The sequence below is a fragment of the Sinohyriopsis cumingii genome, chromosome 1 (assembly GCF_028554795.1).
Source record: "Sinohyriopsis cumingii isolate HCF-2022 chromosome 1, ASM2855479v2, whole genome shotgun sequence".
Lineage (NCBI taxonomy): Eukaryota > Metazoa > Mollusca > Bivalvia > Unionida > Unionidae > Sinohyriopsis > Sinohyriopsis cumingii.
The window spans coordinates 74,925,524-74,951,896 of NC_142961.1; the positions used below are offsets into that span (position 1 = coordinate 74,925,524).

The window sequence follows — 26,373 nt, forward strand, 5'->3', positions numbered from 1 at the left end:
TAAGGTAAGATATTATTAGAATTAAGATTGAAGTTTTTTTGTAATCATGAGGAAGGGAAAGAAACAATTTTTATTGAACATGTTTGATGACTTTTTATTGCAGTTTACATCAACAGAGCATGAGAAACTATTGGCTCATGCTGAAAATTGGCAGCGGAACTTTGAAACCAAGTTCCCACAGCGAGAGATTTTAACAACAGTAATTGATGTAAATGGAAAGTCAGTGTTTGTTACCCGATACTTCAAACCATTACAACCTCCAGAAGAATTGATTGCAAAGGGAGAACAGAGTGCTGTAAGTAGATACAATCTGGACTTGTTAATCAGATTCCTATTTATCCAGTTATTGCTCTGACATGATGCTAGGAATGGAGATTATTCATTGTGGGCCCTGGGAAATGTTTTTATCTTTAGTCCAACATTCTGGCTATAGAAAGGATTTGAAGCATAAGTAGAAAATGATTTACTGATCTGTGTTATTTACTTGTGGCTGTGGCAGTGAAGAGACCCTAAAGGGGCACCTGGCTGTTTTGATAGACAAACCCTGGCCTCATATCTGTATAAGCTCAAATGGCTGGCTTGCAAACCCTTTCATTCATTCATCTCTTTTGATGGTAGCAGGCTGCATCAGAGTAATGAAGCAAGGTTGCAAGTCTATACACCTGTACAGACACTAAAACAGGTAATTTTACCTGTCTGATGAATATTAAATGAAGAGTGACTGATGAATGAATGGAAACTTTAATGCAAAACAACTGTAGAGTGAACCCAGAATGAATACAAAAGAAATTATGAATGCAGATAGAAAGTACAAAATGCAGAATGGTGAACAATAAACTAAGGAAAACAAAGTGTGAATGTTTTTTCTTGAAGAGTTTTTAAAATCAGTAAAATAGGGTGCAGATAAATAATTCAGTTCCCGCTGACCATAATGGTAATGTTTTCCATAATTACTAGATTTTCATGGAAAAACCTGCAAAACACGCTTTCAAACATGCATGATTCCTCCAGGAGTAAAAATGTAAAACAAAGAAAATATACGCTGCACAGCTCATTTTTGAGTAAATTCTCATGTATGCCTGCTATCAAAATCTGGCCTAGTGAGATCTCCCCTTGTACATCTGGTACTACCTGTGTGGCAAAAGCAATAAAATGAAAGTGATTTATGGTTCAAGCCTGGTATTGCATATATGCCACATTGCATTCAGAGAATCGCTCTGCACAACACACTTTCACATGGAGTCCTATCTGATGACCACTGTGAAGTGGATGTGACCTTGATAAAATAGGTGGGGTTTACTGTGGAGTGGATATAGCCTTGCTAAAATAGGTGTGGTTGACGAGTGGATGTGGCCTTGATAAAATAGGTGTGGTTTACTGTGGAGTGGATGTGGCCTTGATAAAATTTAGTAACTATTTGCAGCTAGTGTGACATTCAGTCTCTTAAATGCTTTATTTAATATAGTCCACCATACATAGTCTGGATCCATAACTTGTAAAATAATTAGTTGTATGTGACTAAAACAACTCCATGCCAGTATGCATGGTCTACAGTACAGCCCACATGATTTTTTGAATCCCCATGCTTTGTGGTACAGGTGGAGAGAGAGTGGAAAGGATTACAAAAAATAAAACATCTCTCTGCACGTCCTGATGGGGTTGTCATTGCTTCTCACAGAGAATCGCTCTGCACAACACACTTTCACATGGAGTTGTATCTGATGACCACTGTGGAGTGAATGTGGCCTTGATAAAAAAGGTGTGTTTACTGTGGATTGAATGTGGCCTTGATAAAATAGGTGTAGTTTACTGTGGAGTAGATGTGGCCTTGATAAAATAGGTGTGGTTTACTGTGCATGACCCCTGCAAGCATGCTTTAAATTAGTTTAGAGAAAGAGATATAGAGAGAGGAACCAATTTATCCACATTGTTATCTCTTCTGAGAGCAATTTTTCAGTTACTTTTTGATGGAGAAAAAAGTGATAATTTAGTTATGTATAATCATTAGCTACTTCTAACAAAGATAATGTATGACACATAATGTCAAATCAGATTTTAGATAATATTAACATAATGAAAATGCCTTGCAAAATTTATTGATACTACATTTTCTGCAATAAATCTTATCTGAAGAGGGTTCGGGACAGCACACAGCCCTTCTTGACTCCATTGGTAACTGGGAATGGTTCAGATGACTTGCTGTTGTCCATGACACAAGTGAGCATGCCATCATGGAATGGCAGAACCAGGACAATGAATTTCACTGGGTATCCTAATTGCGCCATTATCTTCCAAAGACTTCCAAATTTGACTGTGTCAAAAGCTTGTATCATTTTGATGAGTGTCATGTACAGGTTGGAGTTCTGTTCATGGCATTTCATCTTGAGCTGATGAGCTGAAAATACCATGTCTGTGGTCCCTTGTCATTTCTGGAAACCACACTGACTTTCACTCAGGAGTTCTTGATTGATGTGATGTATGAGGTGATTCAGCAGAATTCTGGCAGTGATTTTGCTGGCTATTAACAGCAAGGAGATGCCTATTGCCTCTTCTCTTCTATGATGGATGCATCCTTGTATTCCTGGGGTATATTTCCCTTAGTCCACACTGACTGGAAGAGTTCAGTCAGTTTCTGTGCCATGTGCAAACCTCTGACTTTTTATACTTCTGCCAGTGTAGCATTGTGCTTTGCCATTTGACAGCAGGTCAGTTGCTTTCTGTTTCAGTCGGCATTGAAGGATCAGCAAGTGGTATGGTGATATGTTGATTTCTACTTGTGGCAGACAGTCATTTGCCTCCTCACTGATTGATGACTGTAAATTGAGGATGTTGTTAAAACATTCTGTTCGTCACTGAAGTATATTTTCCTTGTCAGTAAGAAGCATGGTGCTGTCAGCATTCAGTATTGGAGATGATCGTGATGACTGTATATAGCAAAATCTTTTCTCATCAAACCAGTCTTGTTGTTTGCTTTTGGTGGCACAAAGAGTTTTGGATGCAGCTGAGTAGACAGAGTCTCTGAAGGATGCCCAGTTTTCCTTGACATTCTTTAGTTTTTCAGTTTATGTCAATTGTATCTAGTTGGCTGCACAGTTCTTCAACAAATGCCTGTTTCAAATTCTCCTGTTTCAGTCTGGAGACAGCAGATCTATTTAGTTAAATACACAAATAAATAAAATATAATAAAGTGATAAAGAAGGGTATGAATAGCAAGAGATACCAATTATAAATGATTTGCAAAGAGATAGTACATTATGGCTAATGAATAGAAGATATGATGTCGCCATAAAAGTTAATATGAACTTGAGATTTCCTATGAGCTAAATAGATGAAAAAGAATGATCTCTGTCTCTGTGTGTGTGTGTGTGTGTGTGTGTGTGTGTGTGTGTGTGTGTGTGTGTGTGTATGTGTGGCAGACAGTGTATAGTGTGCAGCATCCAGAAGTTTTCAAGAAATATTAGTTCTACCTGATGTAATTCTTTTATATTATGATGCAGGAGATCACAGCATGATGTTAGATGGATTCCCCTGATACACTTGTATGTCAGACATCTTTGCCATGAAATTGACAAACCTCTTGCTGATGTTGTATGTTTGATGGTTTCTACTCATGTGCTTGTATGTTTGTACAATAGCTAGAAAGATAACTAGAAACTAAGTAGTGTACATAATGAATGTACTCACCAAATGATCACATTATATCCATAACAATAATTCTATCAAAAATCTGCACCAGAAAGCATATGTTCGATTCAAATCCAAATACTTATTTTCTTATTAATAAACTCACACAAACTTATGAATCCTTATAAGAAAGTATATTTTGTGAAATATTTATATAGGCTGGACTATGGACTGTCCAAATGGACTGATTTTTTACAGACCCCCCAAAAGGCACAAATCAGACAATGGTAGTTTCTAATAGTGTTGTTCCGATTATCGATTATAATCGATCATCATTTGGTTGAGCGAACCAATAAGATAATTCATTGTGAAACTCCATAATCGATTATGTGTAAAGGGAGACTAATTTTTAGTTGTATGCAAAGCACAAAGGTTAGTAAAACTCCCAGCCACTAAAGTTGTCCTGAAATTTATTAATTCCCTTCACAACTACAAATATGAAACCATATGATATTTCATAGGTGCAAAATTTCATAATTAGGAACATATAGCCATTATTACATGATGAAGTTGTTAAATAGTTGAGTTAATAAATTTAAACACATTTTGATGATTTGTTTCAGTTTTAAATGCAACATTATTTGTAGTATTTGTAAACAATGACAAACAAGAAAACCATGTCCTTCTACACTTAAAATTATAGACACATCACATATGAATGAAAGGATTTTGGGGGATTGTAGCAGTATTTCAGTTGCACATGACTTATCAGCCATAAAAAGTTGCGTTCATTTAACAAAGGTGTAGAACAAAAATAACACACAACACAATAGACAAAAATGTAATATTATTATCAGGTTAAAGTATACATGTCATTAAAAGAGAATACTCCTGTACATTTACTAACATCTTGAACTATTGATCAAAGATATAACTGAAAAACAAACAAAAAATAAAATTTACTCTTAGTAACCGATTATAATCGATTATCAGTTGGTTAAGTGGAACCGATTATCGATTATGAATTTCTGACCGATTCCCATCACTAGTTTCTAATAAGAAATTTGTATTTAGGCTTGAAAAATACTTTGATTTAAACCTGTATTGGTTATTAGGCCTCGTATTGTACATGAGGTGAACATGGAAACAGATGTAAAACTGCCTCTTGGATTCTCTGTAAACAGTACAATGTGATTTGTGTACCCAACTCTAACCATCAGAGATTTCACTTAACTTTCTTTTACAGCTAGGTTTGTCAAAAAATCAGTGTCATGTTTTACGTTACATTCAGATTTTTACCTTTAGTAATTATGCGACTGTAACCACCACAGACATAATATTCATTTATGCATAGTTTATACATAAATCTTTTGTAAGGGAGATATAGAATCATTTATAAATATGTTTAAAGGATTTCACACCACCCCCTCCCACCCCCATCATTTTCTTAGAAATGCACTTTTATTTTGGATGTTATTGAAATAATTTTTTTTGTATTTTTACAGGAGTTGGTGGCAAGATATGTGTCCCTGATTCCATTTGTCTCAGATTCTGTTATCTTTGCTGGCCTTTGTGATATTTGGAGCACCTGTGCAGTAAGTATTGCTGTTTTGCTAAAAATGAGTGTATATTCATTTTCTATCGTAGATTGGATTATGACATGTTGGTCTGTCTAATCATCAGTAGACATGATTGTGACATATTGGTCTAATCATCAGTAGACATGATTGTGACATATTGGTCTAATCATCAGTAGACATGATTGTGACATATTGGTCTAATCATCAGTAGACATGATTGTGACATATTGGTCTAATCATCAGTAGACATGATTGTGACATATTGGTCTAATCAGCAGTAGACATGATTGTGACATATTGGTCTAATCATCAGTAGACATGATTGTGACATATTGGTCTAATCATCAGTAGGCATGATTGTGACATATTGGTCTAATCATCAGTAGACATGATTGTGACATATTGGTCTAATCATCAGAAGATTGGATTGTAGAATGTTGGTCTGTCTAATCATCAGTAGACATGATTGTGACATATTGGTCTAATCATCAGTAGACATGATTGTGATATATTGGTCTAATCATCAGTAGACATGATTGTGACATATTGGTCTAATCATCAGTAGACATGATTGTGACATATTGGTCTAATCATCAGTAGACATGATTGTGACATATTGGTCTAATCATCAGTAGGCATGATTGTGACATATTGGTCTAATCATCAGTAGACATGATTGTGATATATTGGTCTAATCATCAGTAGACATGATTGTGACATATTGGTCTAATCATCAGAAGATTGGATTGTAGAATGTTGGTCTGTCTAATCATCAGTAGACATGATTGTGACATATTGGTCTAATCATCAGTAGACATGATTGTGACATATTGGTCTAATCATCAGTAGACATGATTGTGACATATTGGTCTAATCATCAGAAGATTGGATTGTAGAATGTTGGTCTGTCTAGAATAGATCTATGTGTGTGTGTGATTCGAACTTTTGATGTAGCTTTAGCAATTTTTTGGTCATATCTCTATGATGTTTGCAATGTGCCAGTTTATAGTGATGTCTAGCAGTGGGGCATCATGCCGCAGAATGTAGCATCATGTCCCACCCAGTCACATTATCCTGACACCAGGCCCACCAGTCCTAACACTAACCTCTTAATGCAGAGCGCCCATCGAGGCAGCTGTTAGTACCATTTTTGCAAGCCTTTGGTATGGCTCGGCTGGGGTTCGAACCCACGACCTCCCACTTCCGAGATCGACACTCTAACCACTAGGCCACTGGAGTGGTCACAGAATAGATTTGTAGCTTGTTAGTCTGACTAATCATCAATAGATTGGATTGTGGCATGTTGGTCTATCTAATCATCAGTAGATTAGATTGTAGCATATTGTTCTCTCCAATCATCAGTAGATTGGTTTGTAGCATATTGGTCTATCTAATCATCAGTAGATTGGATTGTAGCATGTTGGTCTGTCTAATCCTCAGCAGATTGGATTGTAGCATGTTGACTGTCTAATCATCAGTAGATTGGATTGTAGCATGTTGGTCTGTCTAATCATCAGTAGATTGGATTTTGAAATGTAGGTCTGTCTAATCCTCAGTAGATTGGACTGTAGCATGTTGTCTGTCTAATCATCAGTAGACTGGATTTTAAAATGTATGTCTGTCTAATCATCAGTAGATTGGATTGTAGCATATCGGTCTGTATAATCATCAGTAGATTGGATTGTAACATGTTGGTCTATCTAATCATCAGTAGATTGGATTGTAACATCTTGGTCTGTCTAATCATCAGTAGATTGGATTTTAAAATGTATGTCTGCCTAATCATCAATAGATTGGATTGTAGCATATTGGTCTGTATAATCATCAGTAGCTTGGATTGTAGCATGTTGACTGTCTAATCATCAGTAGATTGGATTGTAGCATCTTGGTCTGTCTAATCATCAGTAGATTCGATTATAGCATGTTGACTGTCTAATTATCAATAGATTGGATTGTAGCATGTTGACTGGCTAATCATCAGTAGATTGGATTGTAACATGTTGGTCTGTCTAATCATCAGTAGATTGGATTGTAGCATATTGGTCTCTCTAATCATCATAGATTGGATTGTAGCATGTTGGTCTATCTAATCATTAGTATATTGGATTGTAGCATCGTGGTCTATCTAATCATTAGTACATTGGATTGTAGCATATTATTCTCTCTAATCATCAGTAGATTAGATTGTAGCATATTGGTCTCTCTAATCATCAGTAGATTGGATTGTAGCATATTGGTCTATCTAATCATCATAGATTGGATTGTAACATATTGGTCTCTCTAATCATCAGTAGATTGGATTGTAGCATATTGGTCTATCTAATCATCAGTAGATTAGATTGTAGCATATTGGTCTCTCTAATCATCAGTAGATTGGATTGTAGCATATTGGTCTATCTAATCATCAGTAGATTGGATTGTAGCATATTGGTCTCTCTAATCATCAGTAGATTAGATTGTAGCATATTGGTCTCTCTAATCATCAGTAGATTGGATTGTAGCATATTGGTCTCTCTAATCATCAGTAGATTAGATTGTAGCATATTGGTCTCTCTAATCATCAATAGATTGGATTGTAGCATGTTGACTGGCTAATCATCAGTAGATTGGATTGTAACATGTTGGTCTGTCTAATCATCAGTAGATTGGATTGTAGCATATTGGTCTCTCTAATCATCATAGATTGGATTGTAGCATATTGGTCTCTCTAATCATCAGTAGATTGGATTGTAGCATATTGTAGCGTATTGGTCTATCTAATCATCAGTAGATTAGATTGTAGCATATTGGTCTCTCTAATCATCAGTAGATTGGATTGTAGCATATTGGTCTATCTAATCATCAGTAGATTGGATTGTAGCATATTGGTCTCTCTAATCATCAGTAGATTAGATTGTAGCATATTGGTCTCTCTAATCATCAGTAGATTGGATTGTAGCATATTGGTCTCTCTAATCATCAGTAGATTGGATTGTAGCATATTGGTCTCTCTAATCATCAGTAGATTGGATTGTAGCATATTGGTCTATCTAATCATCATAGATTGGATTGTAGCATATTGGTCTATCTAATCATCAGTAGATTGGATTGTAGCATATTGGTCTATCTAATCATCATTAGATTGGATTATAGCATGTTGAGTGTCTAATCATCAATAGATTGGATTGTAGCATGTTGACTGGCTAATGATCAGTAGATTGGATTGTAACATGTTGGTCTGTCTAATCATCAGTAGATTGGACTGTAGCATATTGGTCTCTCTAATCATCATAGATTGGATTGTAGCATCTTGGTCTATCTAATCATTAGTATATTGGATTGTAGCATCTTGGTCTCTCTAATCATCAGTAGATTGGATTGTAACATGTTGGTCTATCTAATCATCAATAGATTGGATTGTAGCATGTTGGTCTCTCTAATCATCAGTAGATTGGATTGTAGCATATTGGTGTCTCTAATCATCAGTAGATTGGATTGTAGCATATTGGTCTCTCTAATCATCAGTAGATTGGATTGTAGCATATTGGTCTCTCTAATCATCAGTAGATTGGATTGTAGCATATTGATCTGTCTAATCATCAAGAGATTGGATTGTAGCATATTGATGTGTCTAATCATCAATAGATTGGATTGTAGCATATTGATCTGTCTAATTATCAATAGATCGGATTGTAGCATATTGATCTGTCTAATCATCAATAGATTGGATTGTAGCATATTGATCTGTCTAATCATCGTTTTAGAATTTGATTTATATGCAGTATGTTTGACTCTTACATCATTAAATTTGAGATTCATGGAATGCTTGCAAGGATGGGTAAGGTCCTGATAGTTCCAACTTCAACTTGAAAATAATTTCTTTTAAAAAATAAACCTTAAATTTTTTATTTGAGAAATGATTTATTCATTATAAACTACATTGTGCTGTCTTCTGTAAGAGGAGGGGTATTTTGAATGAAGATGTATGATTTTTTAAAATTAGTTTCCAGTAATTAATCTATCTTCTGTGAGGGTGAACTACTGTATCCTCATCTGTCTGCAGTAAATGATTCACCACAAAAATTTAAATAATAATTTCTCAGGTTCTCAGAAATCTTTGTTTTGTTGAGATTCTGAATGTTCTGCAGTGCTCACATAAAATAGAAATTGTGAGAAAAAGGTCATTCTTTGGAAACCACTAAATGATCATCACAAAAGTTCATTCTTTGGAAACCACTAAGAGATCATGGAAAAGAAGTAGAGGCAGTGGCTTAAAATAAAGAATGTGATGTTTTAAATTGCTTTTTAGATGAATTTTTTTATAATTATTGTCTAGATAATTATCAACTTAGAAAATGTTAATATAATTGTGTCAGTTTTGTATCAGCTTTATGTTAGTTTTATGTCAGTTTTGTGTTAGTTTTGTGTCATTTTTGTGTTAGTTTTATGTCATTTTTTTGTTATGTCAGTTCCATAACCTTAGGTAATGTGTCATCTTATTTAAATCTGAGAAGTTTATTGTTTTGCATATCTGCAAGTGTCATGCATGGGTGGACAAAGGGCTGCATGCAGAAATTATTGATATTGCATTGCAATTTTTTTAATCCATCAGAGTTGCTTTTAGTAATTATTTCACTCATGTAAATGCAGAATGAGTCAGTATTTCTTGTTTGCTTGTTAAGTTTGTCTACATTGTGTTTTAACAGATTTTGTACAATTTATATAAACAAAATACATATCAGGTTTTTTTTCTTGAACTTGAATCTGTTGTTGTTGTTGTTGTAATAGGGTTTAATGCCATTTTTCAGCACAAAATAGGCTATACATGGCGGACACTATTAATGGTGGAGGAAGAACCTGGGATAAACCCGGAAAGAACCACCGACCCATGATAAGCTACCAGCAAGCTTTCTCACATACCCACATTGGCCAAGCCTGAGACTCAAACCCACGTAGACAGAGGTGAGATGGCAGTGATCCGTAACGGTGAGTGCTTTAGACCACTTGGCCACTCAGGGCCCTGAACTTGAATCTGTAATTCCATGATAATTGTATTTTAAGTAATTCATTTGTCTTTTAGGCAAAACAGCAATCTCCTATGCCCTTTCTTGTGGCATGTTTTGAAAAGGCAAAATGATTAAAAACTGAGAAAGATCTAGTGTGTAATTATTGATACCCATTTTCCCACCTATTGTATTTGATTTTTATTTTGTTGCATTGTATCTGAAACAAGTGTAGATTTCAGCACATGCAGGTTTATTCTTAAATTATCATATGTATGTGTCACATTATATGATTTCTGCATATAATTTGAAGCTGACATACCATGTACAGCACTCATTCACTATAAGGCCCTTCTTTATTATGTGATTCCTGTTTTAAATTCAGTATGGTTATATAGGGGTTAGAACACAAATTCGTTTTCCATAGATAAGAATGTAAATGTTTGGGAAAATAAGACTGTTTTGTGTGCTAGATTACCAGTACATAAAACATATACTTAGTAAGTGCAAACTTTGTGAATAATTAAGATTATGTACTTAGCATCAGTTTCTCAAGATAAATATCCCTAAATTAAGGTAGCAGTAAAAACTACCTTAAGTATAATTTTTGCACTGGACAGACACTAAATAATTTTAGTCAGCTGGAAGAAATTGAAATTATGTTTTTGCACAGACAGAATCAGTATAAAAGTTGAAAGCACTGACAACAGTCATGGAATTTAGTCACAAATTCCATGATGATATTACAGCCAGTGGCCTGATCTCAAGTATGGAGTATGATATCCAGTTTTCCCAGACTTTGAGACTGGTACCCTGCTAAGATAATAATTAATGTTGTGACTCCATACCAAAAATGTGATTTTACAATAGTCAGCCATATTAAAGACTCTTTCACTAGCAGTATCTGTGCAAAAGCAATTGTGTTTTACACTCATAATTTACAAGAATTTGTTGATGCACTCATACTTTCACAAATTTTGTTATTTGTCCAATTTTTGACCTGCTTTGTAGTTATCAGTTTTAAAATTTCCTTTCAAAACAACACATATTCTGTTCACAGTTCATTCCCAATATGATTACATTGGTTCAGTCTAGCACTAGTTAAGTTGCATAGCTAGTAAGTATAGGGCGTAAACAAAAAGGAAGTAATCTGTAATTATTACACTGACAGCAAGAAAATAGATATTGTGGTATGATTTTGGCAACTATTCCATACCACTGAAATCATAAACTTTCTGTTGCAAATTTCATTACTCGACACATGGAAGTGAACAGTCTATACTCACTTATAAGACAAGTCCACCTGCAAACTGCACAGACCCAGATCTGCCATCATATAATGCACTGGCAGCTCTGGGTCTGTATAGTTTGTTAGGAGTAATCAGCAGAACAAACAACATAGACCTAAATCTGGTGCATGATGACATGGCAGATCAGGATCTTTGCTTTTTGCAATTTGACTTGAGTTTTAAGTGCGTATATACAGTATATCTGGCTAACATTACAGTTATATGGACAATGATCTGTCTTTTAAGCTGTTAAGAAGAGGGAGATCACTCTTTGAGCCCATCACTGTCATCTCTCAGGGAGTCAGATACCACTCTATTCCCAAAACCATGCAGCTTTTCTTACCTAAATAAGAACTATAAGTTATTATTATTTCTTAAAGAAGCAGTAGTTTTATAATATATAATAACACTGAGGACATCCCACAGACTGTGTTGTGTATATCTACATTGTGTGCTTGACTTTTGTCATATTTCTAATTAGTAAGCAATATGTTTACTTGAATTTGAGTTTAAGGCCAGATTTTGTTTATAAGTTAGTGGGATTTCATTTGGAAATCATTATTAACAATAGTCAAGTGAAATATATATAAAAAGAGACTTTGTAAACAAATATTCATTTCTATTTCATTTCAGTTTTGGGGAATCTATGATCATAGTTTATAGTTATGTTCAGATATAATTCTAGAAGCATTATTCATTTCAATCATTGATTGGAATTACTAAGTGTTCACTGACTGGATTAATGCATTATTTTTGGTCTTTTTTAAATTCATTCAAAGACATTCTGGATTACACTATTGGTACTTAGGAAATATTAGACCATTGAAATTCATTTGGAACATTCTATACTTTTGGACTTGTGATAGAACATTAAGGATTTTTTGGGGTATAATTCACAGTATTGTAAGTGTTTCTTAAATTGTCACTTTGTAACTTAGAGGAATAAATTGTTTGTTGATTTCACTAAACTTTTTGGTATTGCTTCTTTATGTTACATAGTTTAAGACCATAGAGTTCTAACAATAATAACATGGAAAAGATGGAGAAAACTTAATGAAAAAGTAGGAAAATGTCTGTAAACTTCTATTGGAATTACATAATAGTTTATACCATCATGTTTGAATTTTAAACACATACAGTAGCTATTGAAGATTTCTGGGTATATCCATCTGTTTTCAATAAGAAGTTGAAAACCTTTTGTTAAATCTTGCTGTAAAAGATTACAAAATATTTTAGGTATTCGATGATCCCCACTTTGAGACTGGTACCCCACAGTTAATTATGAGTGGTCTCATTCTTATGTTCCAAGATTCATACCAGACACTTATCAGAAAACTGCCTATTTATTGACTAAATGTAGGCATTTGCCTAAAGTATTTTAAATATATATAGTAAAACCAAAATTGCCTTACCCTTTTACACATCTCTTCATGTTCCAGAGAAGAACATTTCCCCAAATTTAGCAAGAAAACAAAAATTCACTTTAGTTTTATTTGCGTATTTATGTACTGCCAATATACTGCTGTCTTATGTCAGTGTGCAAATGTATAATATTTTCTTATAAATATGTAGATCTTACTGATTTCCCAGGAAAAATATTATCATACTACAATCTGATGATTTACAAATTAGAAGACTTTAACAAAATTATGGTGATTTATTTCATTAACAGCAATTCCTTATGATGTTGTCGGGAGATGAAGAAGAGCATGCTGTGTTGCTGGCAAATTATTTTCTAGCCCTCAACAAGAAGACCTGGCTTATTATTGGTAAATAATATTTTTATCACTAATAACCTTTTTGCGCACAAATGGTATTGTTTGGACCCAATATCAGACCAGGATTGTGTGCAGTAGGATGAATATTCTGTTGCACATTTTAAATGTTTGGTTTTTAACTGTCTTTTATGGGATATTAAATCATGGGAGGCAAAACAGACTGAGTTAATTTTACTTCGGTTTAGAGAGCATCAACCAGAATTCTGCTATGATGAGTTATACGGATAAGAAAACCGATCAGGGGTCAGGGGTTAACAGACAATAATAACAGATGGGAGGAAAGACTTCCTCTTTACTTTAGGCAGCTTTTTTTAATATGTTATAACTTGGACTACACAAGCCACACAAGTATATAGTCAGTACTAAATAAAAGTTGTTAGTCCAGACCATGCATGTGATTCCATCTGTGGTATGGGCAAAAATACTGTTTTAGAGCCTGTCTACACAAATACCATTTTATAATTGATAGTTTATGGCCAAAAGGGGGATATTTATTGAGATGTTAAAAATAATAAAGGAAACATAGGTTCACAATCATGACTTTTGAGTCTTTGATAAAATTTACTGAGGTGACATAAAAAGGAGACACTAACCAAAAATGTATCTCAGCAGAAAAACTTGCATACGTATTTTGATATTTGTCTTGTTTATTGTGTTTTACAAAATCCTTTAGGAGGAATATTTAATAGCAGTTCTTCTCTTTTGTGGTCATTTCATGTGAAATCGATGAAATTTACACTTTCTTCAGCTGTTAGAGAAAGGTCTAAGAAATGTTACAGCAGGTTCAACAGTGCAGAGTTTAAGTGGATGCAAGTGAATAGCGAAAAGATCCTGAGTTTGCATTGTGTATTTCATGTAAAGTTGATTTTAAGATAGTATATGGGGAATGAAATTATAGCACCAGGCATTTAAAATGCATAAAAGTCAGTAAAATACTCTGCTGATTTAGAAGTCAGTCTACTGATCAATAGTTTCAAATCTTCAGATTTTTGATGTCCTGGTTCGGTCACATGTATGCCAGATGATTGAGAAACTGAAGAGAATAGGTATTTGACATTTAGTACATCTTTCTTAATTTTGTATTCAGGTTCAGCTATTCCTGAAGGTCCCACAGCCTATGTGCTGACAGAAGAGAAAGATGATTTCTGGATCTGGAATGCTGGGACCGGCAAACACTTCAGTGTACGAGACAGCAACTGCCCACTTCAAGTTGTAGGGTGTTTGATCAATAGTGAAAATGTGAGTTACTATTTCCTAAATATTTCACTCCCTCCTAAAATTGTGACCCTGTAAAGTGATTGTCTCATTGCCAGAATTCACTTAGATTAGTTCATTTACCTTTTGAATAATTCCATGGTTCTGTGGACAGTAATTACTATTGATTATACTCACTGTCAGAGAGATTGTAAAAATGAGACTTGCTTTCCACATATTGTTACATGCAGTGTATTCTGGCAGTTGTTTTGACTTTTGATTGGTCTATTATACTCTGAGGTAGAACAGGTTTTAGGGCAATCACAAATTGACTGATATGGACACTCTTTGACATTGAGAGTACATACATGACACTTTGTTTTCCAACCCTTGAGTTAGTTGTGGTTTAAATGTGTCCATTCCATGTGTCACACTGACCTTTTCATTGGTTTGATTATTACTTGTGCATGACAAACATCTGTCTGGAATCAGCAGTTTTAATTTACATGTTATTTTGTCTTATGAACAATGTGGTCCCCATTTTAGATCACCTTTTTCCCTGAATTTGTTTTCATTGTTCTTTATTGTGGCAGCAACAAAATGATGTCAAGCCATGATATAAATTTTTACCTTTGATGCAAAACAATTCTGGCTTATGTATTGATGTCTATTCATCCATCTAGCATCAAGTCAAGCTTTGTGTTTTAGACACTTCTCAGACGCTGTTACTTGTAGAGTCACATAAATTGATATATATAGATGTGCTGAGTACACCACACTATTTTGTGAAAATTAGGTCACTCTAACCAATCTTTCAGAGTCCAGTAATATGACCAATTTTAGCAGGAACTATTGCCTTTAGAATCACATAACATGGTATGGAACTATGTCTTGAGGAGCTTTACAGTCATCAGTGAAAATCTCTGTTCTTACGACCATCATAAATGTGGCAAGATATAGTGTGTCACCTATCTCTGTCTGCTTGTCATTCTGTTTACATGTAGATATAGCGTGTCACCTATCTCTGTCTGCTTGTCATTCTGTTTACATGTAGATATAGTGTGTCACCTATCTCTGTCTGCTTGTCATTCTGTTTACATGTAGATATAGTGTGTCACCTATCTCTGTCTGCTTGTCATTCTGTTTACATGTAGATATAGTGTGTCACCTATCTCTGTCTGCTTGTCATTCTGTTTACATGTAGATATAGTGTGTCACCTATCTCTGTCTGCTTGTCATTCTGTTTACATGTAGATATAGTGTCACCTATCTCTGTCTGTTTTCATTCTGTCTACATGTAGATAAATGTTCAGTCACTGCAGTTGGACATCCATGTTCCATAAACACACTTCTAGTTTTGTCTTAATGCTTCACATAATGTTTAGGTCATACAGACCCCAAAATGAGTAATTTTACCTTTGGAACAATGAATGAACGAAGCATGAATCAAGAATAAACAGAATATGAATGCAAAATAAATGATGAACACAAATGTAGGAAGCAAATGCAAAATGATGAATGATAAACAAAGATTAGAAATACAGTCTCAGATATCTTTTATTTAATTAAAATAAAATGTAGCCCACAGTACTTAAACTTGAGACTGACATAACAGTTAAAGTTAGTAGCTTTTAAAATATTTTAGTTTTCACAAAGTAATGTGTTATATTCACTCTAGAATCACTTAGGTCTTTAATGGAGTTCTTCGTGAATAAATGACTGATGTGATCAGTGCTTTCAGAAGCATTAATGTTTGAAGGTCATTTTACCAGAATTAAAATATTATACTTGTTGGTAATTACTTGATATGGTATTCATGTAAATGTAATCAGGGCATTGCAACTGTCTTTTTGGGGGGAGGGGGGATAATTTGATTGCTTTTTCCAATGATTAACTTAAGGTGTCATCGATTACTCCATATCACTGTTGAAAAGTGTTTCATTTGGTGCATATCTGTACTTTTTCTTTGAGATAAAAGTTTTATATTTGGAAAACAAAACATATTTCTCATAAGCTGGCAGATGTTTTGGAGATATTAATTGTTATTTGTGGTTACCTCCTTGTCCATCCCAGCATATAAAGCTGGTTAGAATTTTAGATGTGATTCGATTAACTTTCCAAATACCAAAGGTTTTTATATTTACAAATTTTAAAAGGCATTTTGAATAAGGTTTTCTACTTTATAGTGTTTCTAAAGATTCCAAATTTTCCAGAGATTAAGATTCTGGGGTTTTGTACTTGCCCACCTCCCTTCAGGTGTTTCCTGTTGAGTGTTTCATTGCCTTTCTTACCTATTTCTGTGAGCTTAGAGTCGTCACTTAAGGTCTTTTTTAAAAAGTTTCTGTTTTTCTGCCTCTCCCCTTTAAGTTACCATTTGTATATGTTGTTGATGTGCTTGTTTGTTTTGTAGTCTGATTGGAATACACAGATCCAATTTTCTCAGCTGTCATGTTTTGAGAAAACAAAAGTTGTTTTCTGCCTATTGCATGAATGTATGCCTTGCCTCATCCAGTATTTTGTTATAGTAAGATAAATTTCAGTTATATTACATATTTTATTTTAGTTTTTGGGGGTGTATATTTACATATATATATTTATTTTTATTGTATCATTTTTGTTAGTTTGAATTGCACTGTCTTTGTTCTCTAGTGAGAATGATAAACCTTTCTCTTGAAAATAGGTGCCTATCCACATGATCCACTGCACTGATTAGGTTAGAAACATTATAAGCCTTTGTATTGTATCTAGATATAAAAGGTAATTGAGGAAACAAATGTCCTTTGCTATCCAGATTCTGGAATGTGGATTGGAAGATTGTGACATGACATTTTCTGTAAAATCTGCATTTTGAGCTGATCAAAAACAGGATAGCAAATTAATATGTTAATTGATAAGTAAAACCAATATAAAGTCAAACCTGTTTTAATGGTCACCTTTATTCAGCAGTCACCTGTTCACATCAACTTTCTAATTCCACCCCTAGGAAATTTCCTATATAAATTACCTGTATGTAATGGTCATCTGCCTTAAGCGGTCACTACACATTGACCATTCATTCTATGCAAACTGAAATTTTGCTTCATGAGGAAGGTATAGGCCAGATAAATGAATATCATATGAATCAGTATACAAACATTTCTTATTTTGCTTATACTTTTAACTCCAGTCAGAGTTGTCATTAGTCAAGTTCAAAAGTGAGGCAGTTTTTATCATTTGGGTAGAGGGTCAAAGCAATTTGTTTGTTGGATGATGGGAGTAGCTGTGTTGTTGCAGCAAAAATGGATGTAGCCTCTTGTTCCCGTGTATCTTTGTCTATTTACCAGAGAATTGAAGCTTTCTTAGAAGAAAAAACTGGCTTTGAGAAGAGATAATAATTATATCCATTTTTGTTATGGTCAGGGGTCATTCAGTATTCAAAATGTGTCTGTAAAAGCAATTGAAGTTCATTCATGGGTCACAAATGAATAATCATATATGGTTTCCTTTGATTTTCTGTTCATCAGATTTCATATGTAAGCCGACTGTCTTTTGATCTTGTTGAGTTGAGCAACTGACTAACCAAGATATTATTTTAATAATGTGAACAAACTAAGATCAGTGTATATTTTTATGTCGGCGATGATTTCATTCAAAAGACGGATTAAATTTAGCAGGATACAGTAATCGTGTGTTGAACACAAATTTGGGAGAGAACAACATGTACACATACTTACGATTTTGTTGTACAGTTCACATAAAACAACCTTGATATAATAATAATAATAAAAATAATATTAAATGTATGGTATTTGTTTGAATACAAATTTTAAGAGGTGAACCCATATACAGTGGTCCCATGAGTACAACAGCCAGGTTTGCTTTTTCCTGTGAGTGGCCACTAGTGACAGGTTTAATGATATGTCAGCCTCCTTTTCAGTATTTATTAACCTTACTTCTGCTGTTTTCTCTTAGATTTGGGCCAACATTCAACAGTATGAAAAACCAGCCCAGCTGTCCTTTGCCCTAAGTGATTCCAAGTGCTGGAGTACTTTGTTTGGCCGGACATTCCCCAGTCCTAGTCTTGGCTCAGTACAGGTAGATTACAGTGTGTTGGGTGTTGGTTGGAATCACATCCGTGAGTTTCAGAATATCAACTGTAAAATAATTTTTTCTTGATTAGCCTGTGTTGACATGGTAACACTTAGGTATACTTTTCTTTCACTACCAAAAGTGACCATGTTAATGTTTTGCATTCAAGTTTTGGCAATAAGTTTGTGCAAGTCCATCAAGGTGATGAATACATCAAAATGTATATGCAGATGAGACATCAGGATCCATAGAACACTTTTTCCAATTTATTTGTGCATAGAAGTACATTCCAGACACACTTTGTTTTTGTTCTTGTTGGATTGTTGTCCAGTTCAGAAATCTTTTATTGTCATTAGTCCATATGTCTAGTCTTAAATTTTTGGATAGACAGACTGACAGAAAGATGTACACCACTCCCTCGATAACTTGCGCCCTGATAACTCACGAACACACTTATAACATGGGATCAGGCATGGATCCCATTTTTTAAACTAGAAAATACCAAAAAATGTATTCCTTTTTGTTGAACTCGGAGAAAATCGTGATCAAAATTTTTAACAGAAACTGGTATATCACTCATTTCATCATTAAAAATGGGGGTAGGACCTGGAAATTTTAATCAACATTGTGAAATATCAACTTCAAAAAGATTTCATAACATTTGTTACATTTTCTTTCCAAAGACATTCGTAATACACCATAATTAACGATATTCAAGGAAATTATGATCAGTGAATATGTCACTTTTGCCTAGTGGAGTAAGTACTTCACTAAATAAATAACAATTAAATAATTTTTTGTATCAATTAAAATTTGAGTTCAAGTTCTATCTTTTAGTTCCTTTTAAGTGTAATCATCATAAATGCAATGTGTCCTGTTGTAATTAAACGTAAAATGTGTCAATCTACCATAACTGCTCTGTCTGCAAGCATTTCTCTGAGAACCTAACCTAGGGCAAGGCAGACAAGGCAACCACCATGGGCCCCATGCTTCTCCACAATGCAGTTTTTCATTTGGGGCCCAGCACTCATCACTTGCTGCCTTGGGCCCCGCTAATCCTAGGGCCAGGCCTGTAATTAAGTGCCAACCATCTTTTGATATTGGACTAGTGGAAACATTTGTTGTTATTGCACAAAATAAAAAGTGGTCCTCCTTTTCTATTATCAAGTTAATTATGTCTTTTGAATCAAATAAAGGAGGTGGAATAAACAAAAAATTTAAAAGGCATACAAATCCTTAAGAATGCTTAAGAACCAGCGGCTTCGGTTATATGTCAGGTAACTTATTTCACTTGACCAATCAGACACTGTTATAAATAGTATTGTGTACGTAATCTAACTAAACTGCTTAAATTAACCTACTCAACCATAACTGTGATTAAAGATAGCAAGACAACCATAAAAATGAGTACTTCATAAAATATAGAGCTTTGTTTCACAGATACAGATCATTTTGAGGAAAACAAGTTTTAGAGAGTTTCTGAATTCACACGTAGAGTGATTCTCAAGGACAAAAAGAAGTTTCACTGTTACTTGCAATGAAATTAAAGCATCACTATTTTGCTAATTGAACAATTCAGAAATTCAGTTTCAACTTAGACATGAAATGTTGTTTTTTTCTTATACAAAGGAATCTTGTTTTGTAGTGTATCAACAGTTAATCTGGTTCCTGGCTTCATACACTCTTTGTTTTGCAACAACTATTATACACCAATCCAGGAACCAGACTAATCAATAAAAAAGAAAGACATGACATAATACACAAATGTTTTAATGACTACTGTGATGGTTGTTGAAACCAGTTGGAAACATGTTATCAGTCTTTCAGATTTTGGACATTTTTAAAATAAAAAATGTGATTTATACAGAATAACAAACAACTTCATCAAAAAAAGTGCTTTATTGACAATTATTCTTAATGCGATTATAAAATGAGGATTCATTCAGTAAACAGGCCAGTTCCCCCCCCCCAACCCTGTGGTTCTCTGGATGTCTTTTGTCTAGCAAATTTTTGGGAGGTCCCTCGGTAACTCACACCCTCGCTTATAGTACGGTCTATGTTTTTGGACCCTGATGTGCACAAGTTATCAAGGGAGAGGTGTACTGACATGACAGAGAGATAGACTGTCAGAATGACTGACATAGAATTACAAAGAGACAGACTGGCAGAAAGATAGACTGACAGATAGACGGACTGGGAAAGACAGAATGACATAGACTGACAGATAGATAGACTGATATATAGACAAACTGACAGACAGACAGGCTGATCCATGAAAGCAGTCTACATGGATATTGTAGATTAAATGGTTTATGATTGATTTTCTGTAACATATATTTCACAGTACTGAGGGCCTCATAGCAGTTTATGGACTTGGCATGAGTCCTTACCATCATACATTATTTCTTAAATAGGTGGTGTATGAAATTTTGTTGTACAGCATTTAATCAGCTGTTGCATTTATTTAAGAATGACATTTTGAGGAATTTGTGTTTGCTAATATATCTTTTTGGAAACTAGGATTTATCATATTTGTTGAAAAACTTGCCAAATAATATCACTTATTCCATCATTTTTCCACTTGACAAAGTCACTTATTCTGCTATCTGTTCTGGGCAAGTAATGTCATGGAACACTTTATAGTTTGGGACAACCACAAAACCTTTATAGCTTTACATTTTCAATATAGTTTTTTTCTCCCTTCTTTTCAGCCTGAGGCATTATACTACTTCTCCACAGACAAGGTATATGTTCGAGACCTGCAGGAGAAGATTGAACAGATGTTGAAGAACAAAATCATGGACTGGCGAAGTAGACATATTACTCGCTGGAACCGACATTGTACACAAATTATTCGAAAGCTATTACCAATGTAGGTTGACAAAATTAGCATCAGACTCTTGATAGCAGGCAGCTGGCTCCATTATCATTAAACTTTCTTGATATTTAGAGGAAAATCTCAATCTCTCCATTCTCTGTCATGCAAAATACTTTGGGCATTTTAGCGGTGGCATTATGTCCCAGTCAGAGATTTTGAAACTGAATTGCTTTTACAGGATATTCTTTGCAAAAGTAAATGTGATGGTCACATATTGGTGAAATTTAATTTTAAAAAAAAAACATTCAATGGAGATATAACAATATAACAAGCTGTGCCAAAGAAAAAAATATGACATACGTAATTATTAAATGTGCCAGAAATTATTTCAGTTTTGGTTTCAGATTTAGCGCTCTTTAGTATTATCATTATCATTGCATAGTTCATTGGTTTCCACTCAAGCTTATTATTTTTTTAAATCATATTTTCTTTCACTTTCTCCCAGTATTTTATTCCACTCAGCTGTTTTTAAAAATTAATTATTAATTTTATTAATTGATAGCAAATGGACTAGTACCTCTGAAATATATTAACCTTAATGGGCATTTCCAGTATAGTTGGATTTTGAAGTTTCATTTTATCAGGTCCCAAAATAAGTTCTTTAGGATGATAAATAAATATTAGTTGTTATTGCTGTTACTTTTTTATCTTAATATAGGCCTCGGCTTTTGCATATCTTGTTCTAAAGGTATAATGTGCTGACACACTACTACAGTTTAGTTTAGAAACGTGGCATTGGGGACTGATGTATAATACAAACACTGGGGCAGTTGTTCAGTTACAGTGTTTTTGATAAAGTCCAGGAGATAAGCTTTCATGCCTCTTTTGTGGCTATAGAGTATTTAAACCATTGGGAAAAACTAATGACTAAACAAGCCTAGTTGGCAACACCACTGCTTATTTTGTCTGACAAAGAAACAATGTGTAAACTAGACCTAGTCATCTTTGAATTAAGCTTATTCAGAGACACTTTTATTGATTGTCAAACAAAGAAACAATCTGCAAACTGGACCTAGTGACCTTTTAATTTTTTAATTAAGGTATTTTTTGACAGTTTAATGGATAACCAATTGAAAGACAATTGGATCTAATGATATTTGTGTTATGTTTTGACCAAGGTCCATAGAAAGGTCACAATATGTGCTGGTCAAATCCATTAATCTGCCAGCCATGACAGACAAATACTGTGATTTCATGATCTCTGGCCTCAGTCATTCACAAGAACTGGATCAGAGCTACTGAAGCAAAACAAAAGTAGACATAAATAGTTACTACTTTGATGTCTTTGATGTGGTACGTGCTTATAGTAAAATTACAAGCTATAATGTTTACTTGCTTTGAGTCAGATGCCACCATCTTGAAAAATGTGAGTTGAGGTCTTGTTTTGTCACTAATTTTGATGTGCAATGTTTTGTGAATATGATATTGCACATGAAAGACACTGAAGTAAGAGCTGCTTATATCATGTGATGTTCTTGGCCATGAGACCACAGTTTGCAGACGTTTTGCAGCTGATTGTTTCAACAAAATGAATTTTAAAACTAATGCATACAATTTGGGTTTGGTTTGGTGTTCTGTCACCACAATACAAGCAGGACATTTAGTGCCTAGTTAGGTTAAGACTGAGGTGATTTAAATGCCTGTTTGTTTGTGCAAGAGCCTGTGTCACATTCCTGCAGCTTACTGTGTAAATGAGGTTGCTCCAACTCTTAAAAGTAGCATAGATTTATCATTGCACTCACTTTTCATGACTATATTTTTTTTTCAAATTACTAATGTTTACATGGATAGATTAAGGTATGGTTTGAAAGTTATAAGATATGCATGGGTTACATAATTATTAGATTGTAATTTTGCCAGGTATATATTTTTGGGGAATGAATATGGGGTATCATTCATAATGGATCAGCTGCTGAATCAAGCATATGATTTTTATTTCAGATTTTGTATATTGTTTTTTTCTATTGCTTCATTAGTTTTATTAGTCTTATTATAAAAAAAAATTTTCACAGAGCTAAGACATTAAACTAGTAGATCTATAACATTTTGATTGGCTTCTATACTAGCAGATTTTTTATCAACATAAATTTTACGTTTTGAGGAAATTGAAAAGAAAACAAGTGTATTTCTTGCAATAAAATGTATTCTCTTCATGCTGTAATAAGACAGTAAAGGTTTAGCATGAATCAGATTCTAAGGGAAGCGGTACAGATATAATTAATGAAAACTAGCAAGTGTATTGTTAATTAAATGAAAAAGGAAGAGTTGGATATCTAATAGTTGACTGCAATGATTTGTTTAAAGTCCACAAGCATTCTTAGTTTTTTTAAGATCAGTGACTGGTGACTCTTAAAGATATTCATTATGATTATTAAAATTCACTCTTAGCTGACTCTCAATAGTTTTCTGGTCCAGATTTCTCTTGAACCACTTTGTATTTTGCAAAAAAAGATTGAATGTCCTCTTTGTATCAGCATTAGAATGTGGCAAAGACAAAACATGAAAGAAGTTATGTAAGGCTTGACTGCTACCCAAAACTTCTGTAAGCTAAGTTCTCCCCAAGGAATAAGTTCCTGAGTTGAACTTAAGATGTACTCCTGGACCTCATATTTTCTAGCTGGTGATTTTTATCATTGAGGGAAAGCATGTGTTTTGGCATTTAGACATGAATTGAGGTACAAAAAATATATGAGCTCCCCAGAAATATTGCTCTAAAACATCCTGAACAATGCAATAACAGTTAAACAAAACAGAAAATCAAAATACTTACTCATTTGTTTCTGCAGAAATTATTTTTGGGTTGGTCTTTCTGTTTTTAAATTTCACTTCTGCCAAAGGTTAGCCAATTTTTGTTGAGAGACCCAAAAGTCATTGTGGACCACTTTTGATCTATTACATTTAACACCTAATAAAGCATCTTGCATTTGGCCTTTAACACTCCACATTATAACATTAAGGTTTTTCGATTACAGCTTGTTAAGTAGACATGTTAGCCTTCATAATCTGATTACTTGGTCATGCATCATTGCACCGTTCATTGTGCTATAAAATTTTCAGTCCCCATTATACTGGTTCATCTGGTTTCTGTAATGTCAGGATGGAACAATACCATGGGGGATCATTTGTCTTTTAAAAAAAATGTTTTTTTCTTCTTCAACTGTATAATGGTATGTGACAGATGGCATTCTAAACAGCACTTTTGTCCTACCGACAGTAGAATCACATGTACAAAATTGGATTGTTTTCTTCATTGTTTTACATCGGAAGTAGTGTCTTACATCCTCACACTTACTACAGCCTGTGTTCATGGGATGGTTCATTTGCCAAATTCACCAGTGATTTTAATTTCTACATAGTAATCACTGTTAATTCACTATTTTTGTAGATTACCAATTTTATGGATTTAATTTGTTTTAACATATCAAGAACTGAAAGCCCCAATGAATAGTACTGTAATTCTGCTGTGGAAACAATAGATGTTATTCTCAAAATCCATGAAAATGTTGTTTTTCATAAAATAATGAAAATTCACTGTTCATTACAAAAAATGAATTCACAGTAAACTTTTTTGTTTCCCTTTTTTAGCTTAGAAGAAAACCTTGGTAAACCTGTTGGACCACAACATCTTACTGAACTGGAACAACAGTTTGGATCATACAAGGTAGATTTATTTCTTAATGGCCTTGTACAGACTGGTAAAATGCATCTTTCTAACCTTGATTGCCTCAAACATCTTGCTACAGTATTCCCGTTTGATGCGTAGATGTTGAAGTAACTTTTGCCAGTATATATATTTTTTGCAGTGAGAAGTTACTTATGATTGCTGAGGGAAATACCCAGGAAAACACCCTGGAAAATAGCCAGGGAAACACCCTGGAAAATAGCCAGGGAAACACTCAGGGAAACACCCTGGAAAATAGCCAGGGAAACAATCATATTAGAGTTAAGATGCTACAGGACCAGCAGCTTGCAAGAGTTGAAAACATTTCTGTGCAAGTCATTTTTGGTCAGTTGCCCATAAGTCAATGAAATATTTAGAAACAAATGTCAGATTTCTAAAGCAGTTTCCTTTATTTTTCCATTTTGGGTAAGTAGAATAGCTTAAGATTTTTCCAGCATTAATTTAACTTTATAAAGGAAATTAGAGAAACTCAACAGAGTAATCAGATTTGTGTTGTACTGTGTATGCATAGATAGTAATTAGTATTGATCTGAGCATAATTGTCAGTCTGGCTATTACAGCATGTAATCATTTTGACATCAAGGCACACATTGAGATTTCTGTCATGTGTCTACTCTGTAACCTAGTCTCCTTTGCAGACTGGCCAAATACTTTTGTCCTCTGCCACCCATTCTCCTTTGTAAAATGGCTAAATAGTTTTGTCCTCTGTAACTCATTCTCCTTTGCAGAATGGCCAAAATGTTTTGTCCTCTGTAACCCAATCTCCTTTGCAGAATGGCCAAATAATTTGTCCTCTGTAACCCCATATCCTTTGCAGACTAGCAAAATAATTTTGTTCTCTGTAACCCATTCTCTTTTGCAAAATGGCCAGATACTTTTGTCCTCTGTAATACCATCTCCTTTGCAGAATGGCCAAATACTTTTGCCCTCTGTAATACCATTTCCTTTGCAGAATGGCCAAAATGTTTTGTCCTCTGTAACCCAATCTCCTTTGCAGAATGGCCAAATAATTTGTCCTCTGTAACCCCATATCCTTTGCAGACTAGCAAAATAATTTTGTCTTCTGTAACCCATTTTCCTTTGAAGAATGGCTAAATAGTTTTGTCCTCTGTAACCCAATCTTCTTTGCAGACTGGCAGAATAATTTTGTCCCCTGTAATCCATTCTCCTTTGCAGAATGGCCAAAATACTTTTGTCCTCTGTAACCCATTCTCCTTTGTAGAATGGCCAAATAGTTTTGTCCTCTGTAACCCATTCTCCTTTGCAGAATGGCCAAATAGTTTTGTCCCCTGTAAACT

At 34.3% G+C, this 26,373-nt stretch overlaps 1 protein-coding gene across 4 annotated transcripts in view; it reads left to right on the top strand.

Annotated features, from left to right (window-relative positions):
• Positions 1-26,373, top strand: part of LOC149807134 (coiled-coil and C2 domain-containing protein 2A-like) — a 225,611-nt gene that overhangs the window by 192,943 nt on the left and 6,295 nt on the right. For all 4 annotated transcript variants that reach the window (XM_089962521.1, XM_089962530.1, XM_089962539.1 and 1 more), the window contains 7 exons: positions 104-295; positions 5,130-5,219; positions 13,148-13,244; positions 14,341-14,492; positions 18,399-18,521; positions 21,227-21,387; positions 24,979-25,054. In XM_089962521.1, the coding sequence (XP_089818647.1) occupies positions 104-295; positions 5,130-5,219; positions 13,148-13,244; positions 14,341-14,492; positions 18,399-18,521; positions 21,227-21,387; positions 24,979-25,054 (891 nt within the window). The remainder of the gene's footprint in view (positions 1-103; positions 296-5,129; positions 5,220-13,147; positions 13,245-14,340; positions 14,493-18,398; positions 18,522-21,226; positions 21,388-24,978; positions 25,055-26,373) is intronic.